This window comes from Selaginella moellendorffii, unplaced genomic scaffold (genome assembly GCF_000143415.4).
Source record: "Selaginella moellendorffii unplaced genomic scaffold, v1.0 SELMOscaffold_18, whole genome shotgun sequence".
NCBI lineage: Eukaryota > Viridiplantae > Streptophyta > Lycopodiopsida > Selaginellales > Selaginellaceae > Selaginella > Selaginella moellendorffii.
The window spans coordinates 1566397-1581503 of record NW_003314279.1 but is presented as its reverse complement, the minus strand read 5'-3'; the positions used below and the strand labels follow the sequence as shown (position 1 = coordinate 1581503).

The window sequence follows — 15107 nt, the reverse complement described above, 5'->3', positions numbered from 1 at the left end:
TAAATTAAATAATAAAATTAACATATTAATATGTTATATTTTCTACATTAATTTATTTTTTGAAATCCCCCCAATTTGAAACTGTGAGTGCTTGGAATATGGAAAAGGAATACAGAAATGTGCATATTAATTAGCCCAAAAACCCTAGCTTATATACAGAAGCGAGTGGTCCAAATTGAAACCAATCTGACGGCTACCAAAATCCCACTATGCTAATATTAGTATACGGCATCGTAACCGTACACTTAGCCCTCACATCATCCCCTCCTCTCAGAATAATGGAAGGCTATTAGGGTTCTCTTGTAGATGGGCCAGGATCTGGAGGAACGTCAAGAGGAGGCATCGGCGGATCTGTAGACGGCATTAATTGCTCCTGATCCCTTTGTATGAAGCGTTTTAACTGCTGCACATGCACAATCTCTGGAGGATCGGCCTGCTGGATGTTATGCCGAACCTCATAAACTTGTGGTCCAACTTGTTGCAATACCCGATATGGTCCTTTCCATTGCGCAAGGAGCCCTTTAGATAAACCACGTACCGTAAGATGGGGAAAACGGACTAACACCAAATCATCCACTTTGTACTCTGCATGTGGATGATGATGGGAGTTGTAGCGCCTTTGTTATCCCACTTGTACGCAGCCTAAGTGTTTGGCAAACTCTGCTCGGACAAGTGGAAGAATGCTCGTCAAATATTAATCCCATGACCTAGCATCAGGAGCTTATGGCAATCGCGAAGGTAAACCCAGCTCCGTTGGTAATATTGGATCATGACCATATAGAAGTTTATATGGTGAAGCATCAACAGAACTCTACACCCCTGTGACATAGGCATACCGAAGAAATGGCAAATAACCATCCCAATCCGAATGCTGAAAGTTCACATACTTCGCAATCATCCCTTTGAATGTCCGAACAAGTCGTTCCACCAGACCGTCTGATTGTGGATGATAAGCACTCGTGAAAGTATGGCATATCCCCAATCGAGACGTCAAAACATGAAATGCCTCAGCCATAAATGCGGGACCATTATCCGAAAGAATCCACTCTGGACAAGAATGCTGGAACACCACTCGATTGAGGAGGAAATATCCAACAGCAGTTGCAGAGGCGCTAGCAAGAGCACCAACTTCCACCCAACGAGTCAAATAGTCAGAAGCAATAATAATATACTCATTGCCAGCAGTCAACTGTGGAAAAGGTCCCATAAGATCAAATGCCACTAACTCAAACGGACGGGAAACCGCAATTGACTCCAACCGTCCTTCTGCAGCACGAGGGGGAGTATTACGAGCTTGGCACCAAACGCAGCTACGCACATACCGGATAATATCACGTCGCATCTTCGGCCAATAGAAAGACCTATGCAGCTTCTCGGTGACACGACGGTGTCCCATATGCCCACCTAGAACAGGAGGATCATGGTAGGCATGGAGAAACCGCGGAATAAACACCGAGGCACCACCAGCCGTAAATGATCATCAGGATCCGTCCCCACAAAATAAAGAAGGCCATCTTCAAGATGATATTGAGAATGTAAATGCCGGAAAAGCAAGTCATTAGCAAGTGATGCAAGATTCTCAAACCCATCTCGAAGCCTTCGAATCCACGGCTCAATCTTTTGAGCCTCGCGAACCTCATCAAGAGAAGGTAGATCTTGCTCTGCGCCCTGTGGACACTGAACGTCAAGGACAGCAACCACCGATGGCACAGAATCCTCATCTAGAAAATCCATAGATGCTGGAACAACAGGTTCATTAGAAACATGAGAAGTGAGTGGAGAAGGAAGACGAGCTCGAGAAAGGGCATCAGCATCAGCCATAGAACTCCCTGGGCGATGAACAACATCGAAATCATATATTTAAAGTTTCAAAGCCCATCGAACCGTATGACCAACCAGGTTCTTCCGCTTCAATAATGAAGTAACAGCAGCATGGTCACCTTCAAGTAACGTCTGAGAACCATGTAGATATGCATGAAGTTTCTCGAAACCCCAGACTGCTGCTAAACACTCCTTCTCCATCGTGGAGTAGTTCATCTCCGTTGGTTGTAATGTATAGCTTATGTATGCAATGAGATGGCGCTGACTAGGCACACTCGAGCTCTCTTGCATCAACACACCTCCAAGACCAATGTCAGAAGCATCCACGCGCAAAATAAAAGGTCGAGTGTAGTTAGAATATGCCAAAATCGAAGGAGTCGTCAATAGCTCTTTGAGATCCACAAATGCCCGCTCACAATCCGGAGACCAGATGAAAGATGACGTTGATGACTTCAGCAACGCTCGCAATGGTGTAGTGCGATCGGAAAGATGATCCACAAAACGACCGAGATACTGCACCTTACCCAAAAAACGTTGCACATCATTCACACACTTCGGAGTAGGGAACTTTAGAACAGCCACAAGTTTGTCAGGATCAACTTGCAAACCCTCACGAGAAATACGGTACCCAAGATAAGTTGTGTCTTTGGACCCAAACACGCACTTTGACCGCTTCAGCTTTAAACCAACGTCGCGTAGTCGATCCAACACTTTACAAACATCATGAACGTGCTCCTCCCACGTCCCCTCCGAGTGGATCAAGACATCATCAATGAAGTCAGCAGTCACCTCCGGCATATCGCAAAGGACCTTGTCCATCATCCGCTAGAAAGTTACTGGAGCATTGTTCAAACCAAACGGCATCACCAAGAACTTGTACAAACCAAATGGTGTACGAAAAGCAATCTTAGGAATATCTTCGTCGGCCATCGGTACTTGCTAATACCCAGAAGCAAGATCTAGCTTGGTGAACCAACGACTTCGCCCCAGACGATCCAAGAGATCAACAATGTGAGGAAGAGGATACACATCTGGGATCGTCACTTCGTTTAACTGCAACTCAAGCTCGAGATCGCCCACACGCACAACCAAGTCCACCTCATCCCGTGCACATGCATGTGTACGGCCGTTGCCATAAAGAATGAAAATTGGTTCCGCCGCACGACGCAAGTGTAGACGACAACGTGTGGCAATAGGTCGAGCAATAGAAGATAAACTCGAATCTGTATCAACCAACACGGAGAGAATAATAGGAGACCTCTTGTTATAAAAACGAGCTTGGAAAGTAAACACTGGATGAACTGGTGCCGAGTGAACCCCTTGATGATACTCCCGAAAGAAAAATGGAGGGGTCACTGATTTATTCGAGCAAGGTCCCTCCGTTACTCGCACGACTCCTCGTTTCCCGAATGCATCTCGGTGTCCAGACCTTCCACTATAGCAGCACCCACAGGACGTTGTTGATGCCAAGGTCTCCACCCAGGAAATGGAGGTTGCCAATCCGGAAAACGACGGCAACGCCGATAAGTATAACCAACTTCATCACACGCCCAACAGCGAGCATCACGGCCACGACCACGTCCTCGCGCTTGTCCTTGGACTCGAGCAGCAACAGCATCAACCTCCATTGAAACAGGACCATCACACATAGGAAGTGGAGCGGAAGGACTTGCAGCGAGAAGTGGAAGAGGCGATGTCTCATAACGTTGTGCCAAGCGAAGAGCATCGTCAAGGGTGGCAGGAGCAAGTGCATGCACAAGGCCGACAAGATCTTGACGAAGTGCTGGCCACAACATTCCTAGCTTGATTCGCTCCAACATATTTGGCTCCGCACGAAGCAAAAGACTTCAGAAACGAACGCCAAATTACATCACCGACTCAGATGGCCCTTGGCAAAGACGATGCAATTGCTGGAAAGCATCATCACAATCATCGGCATGTCTGAAGGCGCGTTTGAAAATGTCCGGGAGAACACTCCAATCCCCACGAGTGGCTGCGCTCAAACCATTGTACCACTGTAACGCCGTCCCTTGGAGACACGTGGGAAACTCACGCAACCATCAAGCATCATCCCAAGAATGATATGTGGCAATCACTGTGAAGTGATCGAACTAATGGTACACATCATCCCCAGGATTCCCGCGAAAGAACTTCGGCCGAATGCGAGGATTGGCACCAAGAGCAAGAGGAGTTGTACCACGTGCCGTAAATGCCGCCATCAACTGAGTTTGGTTGTTCAATTGCAAGCGCATAACATCAAGCAATTGTACCAATTGCTACTTTAGAGTTAAAGGAGGAGATTGCTAATCTGCTATGAAGATGAACGAAAAAGAAAGAGCAAAAGAAGAGAAATGACAAAAAGCTAAAAGGAAATGGTAGATCTAAACAACGCAAAAAGCTAGATCTAAACCAAAACCCTAAAAAGAAAGAACAAAAGAAAGGAAATGGAAAAAGCTAGATTTAAACAATGCAAAAGTTAGATCTAAACCAAAATCCCAAATCCAAGCACTCCTCAGGGACAATCAAAGGTGCCCCTCAACTCCACCAATGTGAGTGCATGGAATATAAAAAGGGAATACAGAAATATGCATATTAATTAGCCCAAAAACCCTAGTTTATATATAGGAGCGAGTGGTCCAGATTGAAACTAATCCAACGGCTACCAAAATCCCACTACACTAATATTAGTATACAGCATCATAACTGTACACTTGGCCCTCACAAAACCATGATATACACAAAATTGCCAAGGGTACTGTTGGATAGAAAAAGAAAAGGAAACCCAAGAAATAGTATGTATATTACTATATAATACATATGCTTTTGTTTTGTAATGTTTGTGTTTGTTGGAAAACCACTGCCAAAGGTGTTCAGGCTGTTCTTTGTCCCTATCCCACTGGTCGACTCTGTGGGGCTCATGGACAAGGTAAACACCTCGACACCTCGATTCAGAGCTAAAAGGCAATGAACGTCACGTGGCAAAGGCACATGCACTTTACTATGAATATGTTATGACGACCATTTTTGCCACAGCATTGCAGCAAAGCAAAATATTGTCATCCATGTTTGTCCTCCGCCTCCTCTTCCAAGATAGGAAGTGTATGATGCATTCGTGTTGTGAAAGTCTGTCAGCAAATTCTGTGAGCATGCATTTCCATAATAGAGAAACCATGTCTCTCCTTCTTGTGGCATCCATGCTATGCCTGTGTTTGGTTGTTTCTCATGGGATGTTGATAAACCCTACAGGGTCACCTGGTAGACTAACTCAGCAAGGGGCCAGTGTGCTCATGAATAAAGTCTTGAATTTCTTACGAAATGTTCCTTATCGGGACGCTTACTATGCTGGCCAAATACTTGTAGATCAGATTATCAATGTCGAGGGAAGAAGTGTCTGGGTTGAGGCTTGGTTGTTGAACGAAGCGTCGTGTTCATCTGACCCACAGTGGTTAAACTTGGTACCATGGGAGCGGCTGAATAAGTATGCTGTGGATCTCCTGCCACACTTGTGGGAACGAGCCATCAGAGGTGGATTTGCTAGCATTGTAGGTACCGAACACATCTTGCAGATTCGGTGTCAGGAATCTGGTGATACCAGTACTGGTGACCGTGCTGCTGCACAGCCAGGAGCGCTTGCACCTGAACTTGCCGGACCTAATGTGCAAGGGGACTGCGATCCCAAATTCAATACCCTGTTCAGCAAGGTTGATTATACGGACAAGTACGAGGATGGGACGTACATATACACCAATCACTATCTCAGGTCAGCAAATGCATGGTACACGCTGGTCATGCAGAGCGATTGCAACCTTGTCCTCTATGATAGCCAGAATGTGGCTAGATGGGCAAGTGATTCTTGGGGCAAAGGCAGCAATTGTTATGCCGTCCTTCACAAGAATGGTGTCTTAGCTGTGTACAAGCGAGAGAATGCAAATCCAGCATGGGAGTCAGAAATTGCTGACGATGCTACAGCAAGCTCCCTTCAGGACGATGGCAACTTCGTGATCTACAAGTACACGCCTTTTGATGGAATGACTCATGTAAAAGCAATTTGGGCTTCCATTAATCACAGGAAACAAAATCTCTAAATGGAGTTTATAAATCCAATCTAAAACATTACTAACACATTAATGTAAAACATAACTACGAATGGAATTTAAAAAAAAAAACTATATTCAAATAACCTAATTAAATGAAAAAGTTTATTTAGTTATTTGAATTTTTTTTAAAATTTTAGAGAGAGTGTGATTAGCACAAACTATAGTTTTCTTTTTCTCAAAAATATATTTCAACTTTTTTTTTAGGGTTCTTGGGTTAGGGTTTTAGCGGCAAATGGCAGTGGAGCGCAGGAAATCGACACCGGGACGGGGAGGCGTCGTCCAGCAGCGGCTGAGCGAGGACGAGGCCAGGGTACGCGCAATTGCGGAGATTGTAGGGGCTATGGTGGAAGGATGCCGCAACGGTGAGGACGTCGATCTCAATGCGCTCAAATCCGCTGCTTGCCGCCGCTACGGCCTTGCCCGAGCGCCAAAGCTCGTGGAGATGATCGCGGCGTTGCCAGAGAATGAGCGCGATCTCGTCCTGCCCAGGCTCAAGGCCAAGCCTGTGCGCACTGCCTCTGGGATTGCCGTGGTTGCGGTCATGTCCAAGCCTCATCGGTGCCCACACATCGCCACGACTGGGAATATCTGTGTCTACTGCCCGGGAGGCCCAGATTCGGACTTCGAATATAGCACACAGTCCTACACTGGGTATGAACCAACGAGCATGCGAGCAATTCGAGCAAGGTAAATTCTATAGTCTTTTTCATTTCTTTTTTTGCTAGCAAAAAAAAAATCAGGTACAATCCTTATATACAGGCTCGAGGTCGAGTGGATCAACTCAGGCGTCTGGGCCATAGCGTGGATAAGGTGATCAAGTTTATGAATTTTCTTCTCTGTCACTGAGCAAAGTCATCGCCACAGGTTGAATATATCCTTATGGGAGGTACTTTCATGTCTTTGCCAGCAGACTACCGCGACTATTTTATCCGAAATCTCCATGACGCTCTGTCTGGTCACACCTCTCGAGATGTGGAGGAAGCCGTGAGATACTCAGAGCATGCTGCCATCAAGTGCATTGGACTGACCATTGAGACGTAAGGCTTGCGGTGTTTTTTTCCACACCTGGTCGTTTTTCTCGCTGTTGCAGGCGTCCCGACTACTGTCTGTCTCCTCACTTGCGCCAGATGTTGTCTTATGGCTGTACGCGGCTTGAGATTGGGGTGCAGAGCACGTACGAAGATGTCGCTCGAGATACTAACCGGGGCCATACGGTTGGTGCTGTTGCTGACTGCTTTTGCCTTGCCAAGGACGCTGGCTTTAAGGTCCGATGGCATTTCCTACACGAACTTCTTTCGCTGATTATGTATTTCAGGTGGTTGCTCATATGATGCCTAACCTTCCAAACGTCGATATGGAACGGGACATGGAAAGCTTCCGCGAGTTTTTTGAAAATCCTTCCTTTCGAGCGGACGGCCTCAAAATCTATCCAACGCTGGTTATTCGAGGGACAGGTTTGTACGAGCTATGGAAGACTGGAAGGTTAGTGTATTTGCTGGTCTTTTCTCCGAGACAAAACTGATGTGCATCCTGATTGCTACAGGTACAAGAACTATCCACCTGAACAACTCGTCAATCTGGTTGCCCGAGTGTTGTCTCTGGTACCTCCCTGGACTCGGGTCTATCGCATACAACGTGACATCCCCATGCCTCTTGTAACGTCGGGCGTCGAGAAGGGAAACCTGCGAGAGCTGGCGTTGATGAGGATGGAGGACTTGGGCTTGAAATGTAGAGATGTCAGGACAAGAGAAGCTGGGATTCAGGTTTGCTCACATGCTCACGAGTAAGTAACATTCAAACAATAATTCTGATTCTTTTGCAGGATATACACAATCAAATCAAGCCTGAAGAAGTAGAGCTAGTAAGGCGTGACTACTGTGCTAACAAAGGCTGGGAGACGTTTCTGGCCTATGAAGACACTAGACAGGTATTTTGCCTAAAGCTTTCTCAAAGTCTTTCTCATGCATATCATGCTTATCTTGCTTGAGAGTGACCATCTAGGATATACTGGTGGGTTTACTGCGCCTGAGAAAATGCGGTCCCAACGCTACATGCCCCGAGCTGCTGGGACGATGTTCGATAGTTCGCGAGCTGCACGTTTATGGAACTGCGGTGCCTGTTCACGGCCGTGACGCCGACAAGCTACAACACCAGGTCTATTTGTTTTCATCTTTATCCTATTGTCTCAAGCTACTTCCAAATTGTACAGGGTTATGGAACTCTTTTGATGGAAGAAGCCGAGAGGATAGCTCGCAAGGAGCATCGATCCGTGAAACTGGCAGTGATATCCGGAGTGGGAACTAGACACTACTACAGGAAACTAGGCTATGAGCTAGAAGGTCCCTACATGACGAAAAGATTGTAAGGTTACAAGATGAGAATCTCAATCGCTTTCTTTGAAATCGTTTTGATTGCAAACGCGAATATTTAGCATATAGCGAAGACGAATAAAATCAGTGAGATCTTATGACAGCACATATTGTATTTAAAAGCTGCTAGTAATGAGATCAAACTCTACAACAAGTTGTACTTCAAAAACTGCTAGTAATCCTAGATGGTGTTTTACATTAGCACGGGACCTCCTTCCACCGAGCAAAACTATCTTGAATGCTGCTCAAAGATCGCAAATCAAAGTTGACTCCAATTATTGCAAACTAGTTATCTGTGAGATTGAATCCCTTTATTATATTGAATAAAATAACTCCAAGATTTCTCTAGTAATCAAAAGCTACTACAATTAGCAACTTTCTAAACACCTTTGATCAGGTCACATTGAATAGCCGAACGATTTCGGTCAAATTCAAGGAAACAACCACCATTCGTTTTTCCAATCTTATTGGTGGTGTCAATCTTCCAGGTCAATACACCATCGCTGAAACAACTGGTGTACGCGGCATATTCACCCCGGTCAACGCTTCTATTTCGAAATTTCGCGCAAAAACTTTGCATCCACGCCAAAGCGTGTGCGGCGGCGTCGAGAAGAGCACTCCTACTTAGAACAGTTTTTTTTTCTAATGGCGAGGACTCTCCATAGGAGAGGGTCTACAGCATCACGTGTGCTTTCTAGTCAAGCGTCTGGACCGTCGGATCAAATCCCAGCCCTTGGATCATTAGAAGCGTCGAAATGTGAAGCTTCCATGAAGTAGCATGGGCTTTGTGTGTAGAAGTTTTGGGGTCATGGTCCAAAGAGGCCAAGTGTCCAAGTTATGCTTCAAATATATAAACCCCTAGCTCCCAAACTATTTTCCGTTCTCCTCATTTCTTCCGGCTCGATCGATCCAGGGATGTAGCGCCAGGATCTGTGATCTGGATCTCGATCGAGTCGACTTCTAGTGGTAGCTCGTCGAATCGGGGGTGGAATTTTGTAGGTCGCCTCGCCCCTGAATTCCAGATATTGCCTCATTGGATCATCGCGAAAGAGGGGAAAAGGGGGGAGCGATGGCGGCTCCGACCGACGTGGAGCTGATGAGAGCGGCGAGCTCGCGATCGTGGACGGAAAATGTCTTCTCGCGCAGCTCGGTCAGGGAGGTGGATGATGAGGAGGCGCTGAAATGGGCCGCGCTGGAGAAGCTTCCCACATACGATCGCCTCCGGACGGCCATAATCAAGAATGTGGGCGAGCATGGGAGCACTCGCCACGAGCACATTGATGTCAAGTCCTTGGGCCTCACGGAGAGGAGGAATCTTGTGGAGAAGCTCTTGGCAACAACGGACACGGAGAACGAGATGTTCATCCGCAAGCTCCGGGAAAGGATCGACAGGTAGTAGAAATGTTTTGACTCGAGTTTCTTCTCACTCTTGGAACAATTGTCTCAGAGTCGGGATAGACCTTCCCAAAATCGAGGTGAGGTACGAAGGACTTCAAATCGAAGCTGATGTACGTGTCGGCAAGCGAGCTCTACCGACGCTGCTTAACTTTGTCATCAACATGTCCGAGGTTCGTACTATTAACGAAAAAATCTTTTCATCGCTCTCTGGCTCTTACTTTTTTGTTGTGATTTGTTTTTCCAGCAAATCTTGGGAAAGCTACACTTGCTCCCTTCTAAGAAACACGTCCTCACGATTTTGCGCAACGTTAGTGGTATCGTGAAGCCTTCCAGGTAACGAAATTGCTGCAGCTTTCGGCGAAAAATCTTGTGCTCATACTTCTCTACAGGATGACACTTCTGCTAGGCCCTCCTAACGCAGGGAAAACTACGCTGCTTCTGGCGCTTTCTGGAAAGTTGGACCAAAGCCTTAAGGCAAGGAAGTCCTCCAGCTTTTAGGAGATGGTTCTCATCTTAGATTTTACTTTACAGGTTTCTGGGAGAGTCACCTACAATGGCCACACATTGACTGAATTTGTGCCTCAAAGGACTTCTGCTTACATAAGCCAACACGACTTGCATAGCGGGGAGTTGACAGTGAGGGAGACGTTTGATTTTGCTTCTAGGTGTCAAGGCGTGGGAAGCAGATATGGTAAGCAACGTCCTGGGTTGGCGTGCAAGTGGAATTGACTTTCTTATAACTTGTGTCAGAGATGATAACGGAGCTTTCAAGACGGGAGAAAAATGCCAAGATCAAACCGGATCCTGATGTTGATGCGTTCATGAAGGCAAGAAGCACTTTTTGGTTGGCAGCGTTCTTACGAGTTTCTTACAGGCGTCGGCTATAGAGGGTCAGGAGACCTCCATTGTAACGGACTATGTGCTGAAGGTAAGCGTGTTTTGGATCGTGATCAAAGAGGATTTGCGGTTCTCATGCATTTTTTCGCTTCCAGATTTTGGGTTTGGACGTTTGTTCTGATATACTTGTCGGAGACGCCATGCGCAGGGGTATTTCTGGAGGACAAAAGAAGCGTGTCACTACAGGTAAGACTTGCAAGCCTGGAAGCTTTTTGGTCACGATTTGTTTATGACAAATGTTTAATTTGCAGGAGAGATGCTCGTTGGGCCTGCAAAGTCTCTTTTCATGGACGAGATTTCAACCGGTCTTGACAGCTCGACCACATTTCAGATAGTGAAGAGCTTAAGGCAGTTTGTCCATGTGCTCGATGCTACCATGGTCATCTCCTTGCTCCAGCCTGCGCCCGAGACGTTTGAGCTTTTCGACGACTTGATTCTTCTATCGGAGGGGCAGATTGTATATCAGGGGCCCCGGGAACTCGTGTTGGATTTCTTCGAGACGAAGGGATTTAAATGTCCTCCGAGGAAAGGCGTCGCGGACTTTTTGCAAGAAGTTACGTCAAGGAAAGACCAGGAACAGTATTGGGCTGACAAGAGGATGCCATACAGATTTATACCTGTCCAGGAGTTCGCGGATGCCTTTCAAAAGTTCCATGTCGGTCAGAACATTGCTGAAGAATTGGCGCGGCCTTTTGACAAGAGTAAAAGCCATCCGGCAGCTCTTGTCACTCAGAAGTACGCTCTTAGTAACTGGGAGCTTTTCAAGGCTCTCTTGGCGCGGGAGATACTTTTGATGAAGAGGAACTCATTCGTCTACGTGTTCAAAGGTTCTCAGGTATGTTATCGAAGACTAAAATCCATATATCTGATACTAAAATTTCCAATGCAGCTGATTCTTCTGGCCTTTATCACGATGACTGTGTTTCTCCGGACCGAAATGCATCACAGAACTGTTGGCGATGGCGGTCTCTACATGGGAGCCTTGTTCTTCGGCCTGATCATCGTCATGTTTAATGGATTTGCGGAGTTGGCGATGACCATTGCGCGCCTTCCAGTATTTTACAAGCAGCGGGACCAGATGCTATTTCCTGCGTGGGCATTTTCTCTTCCTACCTTGATCACTCGAATTCCAGTGTCCCTGCTCGAATCAGCACTTTGGGTGTGCATGACGTACTACGTGGTTGGATTTGCTCCTAGTGCCGCCAGGTTTGTTACATTGATGTCAAGTGAGAAATAGTGTTCATATTTTATGTTTGAGCGTTTCAGGTTCTTCCAGCAGTTCCTCCTCATGTTCTTAATTCATCAAATGTCGGGAGGTCTTTTCCGATTCATTGCTTCACTTTCTCGGACTATGGTTGTAGCGAACACCTTCGGCTCTTTCGCGCTGCTGATAGTTCTTGTCCTCGGTGGTTTTCTTCTTTCTAGAGGTAATCCATTGACTATACTCAGGTAGCACAACTTATAATGGTCTTTAATTTCCAGAGGACATTGAACCTTGGTGGATTTGGGGATATTGGTCGTCGCCCATGATGTACGCACAGAATGCGCTTGCCGTGAACGAGTTCAGTGCATCAAGATGGCAGATTCTCGAAAATGCCAATCAGACCACCACCGTTGGCAACCAAGTTCTAGAGTCTCGAGGCCTGTTCCCCAATAAAAACTGGTATTGGCTTGGAACTGGTGCTCAGTTGGCTTATGCCATTTTCTTCAACGTTTTTTTCACTTTGGCACTCGCTTACTTCAGCGGTACGTAGAAATCTATTTCTTTTCTCCATGTAGGTACTCATTTTTTCTATTTAAACAGCTCCTGGAAACCCGCAGGCCGTAGTGTCTGAGGAAATACTAGAAGAGCAAAACGTGAACCGCACCGGCGAAGTCTCAGAAAGATCAGTGCGTGCAAAATCAAAGCGATCGGGCAGATCTTCTAATGCAGGTAATGGCGCCATCACAAATTTCATTATATGGTCTAACATCGAATGCCAGGAGATCTGGAGCTTACGTCTGGTCGAATGGGTGCCGATTCTAAAAGGGGAATGATACTCCCGTTTCAACCTTTAGCAATGTCATTCAATCATGTTAACTACTACGTTGACATGCCCGCGGTATGCTTTTACGCATTTCCTTTGTAGGATATTGAGTTCTAATGCACTTGTAACAGGAAATGAAGCAACAAGGCGTGACAGAAAATAGATTACAGTTGCTGCACGACGTAAGCAGTAGCTTCAGGCCTGGAGTTCTCACGGCTCTTGTCGGTGTAAGCGGTGCTGGAAAGACAACTCTCATGGATGTTTTAGCCGGGCGTAAAACTGGTGGCTACATTGAAGGCGACATTCGCATCTCCGGCTATCCCAAAAACCAGGCTACTTTTGCTAGGATTTCGGGTTATTGCGAACAAACTGACATTCATTCACCCAACGTTACAGTGTACGAGTCACTGGTTTATTCTGCTTGGCTCCGACTATCGGATGACATTGATAAGGGGACGAAAAAGGTAAGGAGAGAGATGTTTTTCGTAGTCAAATTTGCTAAGGTGAGTTTTGGAACAGATGTTTGTGGAAGAAGTTATGGAGCTTGTAGAGCTTAACCCTCTCCGGGATGCGTTGGTTGGTCTCCCTGGAGTTGATGGACTTTCGACCGAGCAGCGGAAACGACTGACAATTGCCGTGGAGCTCGTTGCAAATCCTTCAATCATTTTCATGGACGAGCCAACTTCCGGACTGGATGCACGAGCGGCAGCAATTGTCATGAGAACGGTCCGGAACACTGTCGACACCGGTCGCACTGTCGTCTGCACCATTCATCAGCCTAGCATTGACATTTTTGAGGCCTTCGATGAGGTACGCGATTATTACCTTGCAAACTCTCTTGAAAACCTGCCTGCTTTCTCCAGCTTCTGTTGATGAAACGCGGAGGGCGCGTTATCTACGCAGGTTCCTTGGGAAAGAACTCGCACAAACTTGTTGAATACTTCCAGGTAAGTCTCTTGCTTTGTTCTTGCAGACTTGAGATGATTTATGTGGATTAATTTCCCCAGGGTATTAGCGGTGTTCCTAACATAAGAGAAGGATACAATCCAGCTACATGGATGTTAGAGGTTACCGCTGCAGACGTGGAGAATCGTCTGGGAGTAGATTTTGCGGACATCTATAAAACTTCTTCAGTCTACCAGTAAGCACACTTGACCATTATCTCTTTCTTGGCTAAACCACTGGTGTGTCTAGGCACAATGAAGCTATTATTACTCAGCTGAGCACTCCGGTTCCCGGCACGGAAGACATATGGTTTCCAACGCAATACCCTCTGTCGTTCCTCGGACAGGTCATGGGATGCTTGTGGAAACAACATCAGTCATACTGGAAAAATCCATACTACGTTCTGGTTCGCATGTTCTTCACCTTGGTTGTCGCGATAATGTTTGGCACAATGTTTTGGGACATCGGCTCCAAAAGGTAAACGCTGTGTAGTTCAATCGAGCGTTGGTTCTGACTCCTGCCTTTCTCTCGTGAGCAGATCAAGAGAACAAGACCTCTTTAATCTGATGGGATCTATATACGCTGCTGTGCTCTTCCTTGGGGTCAGCAATGCATCAGGAGTACAGCCAGTCGTTGCTATCGAGCGAACGGTCTACTATCGAGAAAGAGCCGCTGGAATGTACTCTCCCCTTCCATATGCTTTTGCTCAGGTAAGGCATACATCCGACTCTTCAGATTTCGTTTGACTCATCAAGGAAAACTCCGTGCGTCCAGGTCCTGATCGAGATTCCCTACGTGTTCGTGCAAGCCTTCACGTATGGACTCATTGTGTACGCGACGATGCAGCTGGAATGGACAGCAGCCAAGTTCCTGTGGTTCATCTTCTTCTTGTACATGACGTTCCTCTACTTCACGCTCTACGGCATGGTGACGGTGGCGCTGACACCCAACGACCAGATTGCAGCCATCGTATCCTCGGCATTCTACGCAATCTGGAACCTGTTCTCTGGCTTCATCATCCCTCGACCCGTAAGTTCATGAATTCCACACATTTCTTTTCCGATTTCTTAACACTTTGGTTTGTTTCTTGGTGTCTCTCAGGCGATTCCAGTGTGGTGGAGGTGGTACTACTGGGCCTCGCCACCGGCGTGGTCTCTCTACGGCCTCTTCACGTCTCAGCTTGGAGATGTCACCACGCCGTTGTTCCGGGCCGACGGCGAAGAGACGACCGTGGAGCGCTTCTTGAGGTCCAACTTTGGGTTCAGGCACGACTTCTTGGGCGTCGTGGCCGGAGTTCACGTCGGCCTCGTCGTCGTCTTCGCGGTGTGCTTCGCCATCTGCATCAAAGTTTTCAACTTCCAGAACCGATGATCGATCGACTGGTTTTCGTGGAAGAAATTCTAAAGAACGAAGAAACTCGGTGCTGCCCCCATAACGTTAGCACAACATTTTTTACAATGAAGAGAATGTACAGTTTTCTTTGTATTATATAACCAGCCAAAAGGCTGGGGTTTTTTTTTTTCGAATGTGTACTTTTAGAATATTCCGCCTCA

The 15107-nt window shown here is 46.5% G+C and overlaps 2 protein-coding genes across 3 annotated transcripts; both read left to right on the top strand.

Annotated features, from left to right (window-relative positions):
• The first annotated feature begins 6143 nt into the window (after window positions 1-6143).
• LOC9650347 (elongator complex protein 3) lies at window positions 6144-8323 on the top strand. Its single transcript, XM_002972115.2, has 9 exons — window positions 6144-6605; window positions 6659-6728; window positions 6783-6955; window positions 7009-7183; window positions 7234-7400; window positions 7462-7681; window positions 7741-7845; window positions 7920-8072; window positions 8128-8323. The coding sequence occupies exons 1-9, from the start codon at window positions 6151-6153 to the stop codon at window positions 8281-8283; spliced, it is 1674 nt and encodes a 557-aa protein (XP_002972161.1). The 5' UTR covers window positions 6144-6150; the 3' UTR covers window positions 8284-8323.
• Window positions 8324-9153: 830 nt separating this feature from the next.
• On the top strand, window positions 9154-15075 carry LOC9650210 (ABC transporter G family member 39). Of its 2 annotated transcripts, XM_024676767.1 has the most exons (22): window positions 9154-9679; window positions 9735-9855; window positions 9930-10018; window positions 10075-10159; window positions 10217-10376; window positions 10436-10512; window positions 10560-10613; window positions 10678-10768; window positions 10834-11417; window positions 11472-11788; window positions 11849-12009; window positions 12065-12328; window positions 12387-12515; window positions 12566-12684; window positions 12741-13073; window positions 13129-13419; window positions 13473-13556; window positions 13617-13750; window positions 13804-14031; window positions 14093-14264; window positions 14329-14583; window positions 14656-15075. In XM_024676767.1, the coding sequence occupies exons 1-22, from the start codon at window positions 9357-9359 to the stop codon at window positions 14923-14925; spliced, it is 4341 nt and encodes a 1446-aa protein (XP_024532535.1). In that variant the 5' UTR covers window positions 9154-9356; the 3' UTR covers window positions 14926-15075. The 2 variants fall into 2 exon arrangements, with proteins under 2 accessions (XP_024532535.1, XP_024532536.1); XM_024676768.1 differs by having other exon boundaries at window positions 10834-11788.
• Window positions 15076-15107: the final 32 nt, after the last annotated feature.

Bases quoted from the DNA above. Each gene is read 5' to 3' on its own strand.
- LOC9650347 (XM_002972115.2), top strand. From the start codon at position 6,151: ATGGCAGTGGAGCGCAGGAAATCGACACCGGGACGGGGAGGCGTCGTC. The intron at 6,956-7,008 runs GTAAGGCTTGCG...TCGCTGTTGCAG, and splicing joins ATTGGACTGACCATTGAGAC to GCGTCCCGACTACTGTCTGT. The intron at 7,682-7,740 runs GTTTGCTCACAT...ATTCTTTTGCAG, and splicing joins CAAGAGAAGCTGGGATTCAG to GATATACACAATCAAATCAA.
- LOC9650210 (XM_024676768.1), top strand. From the start codon at position 9,357: ATGGCGGCTCCGACCGACGTGGAGCTGATGAGAGCGGCGAGCTCGCGA. The intron at 9,856-9,929 runs GTTCGTACTATT...TTGTTTTTCCAG, and splicing joins TTGTCATCAACATGTCCGAG to CAAATCTTGGGAAAGCTACA. The intron at 10,019-10,074 runs GTAACGAAATTG...ACTTCTCTACAG, and splicing joins GGTATCGTGAAGCCTTCCAG to GATGACACTTCTGCTAGGCC.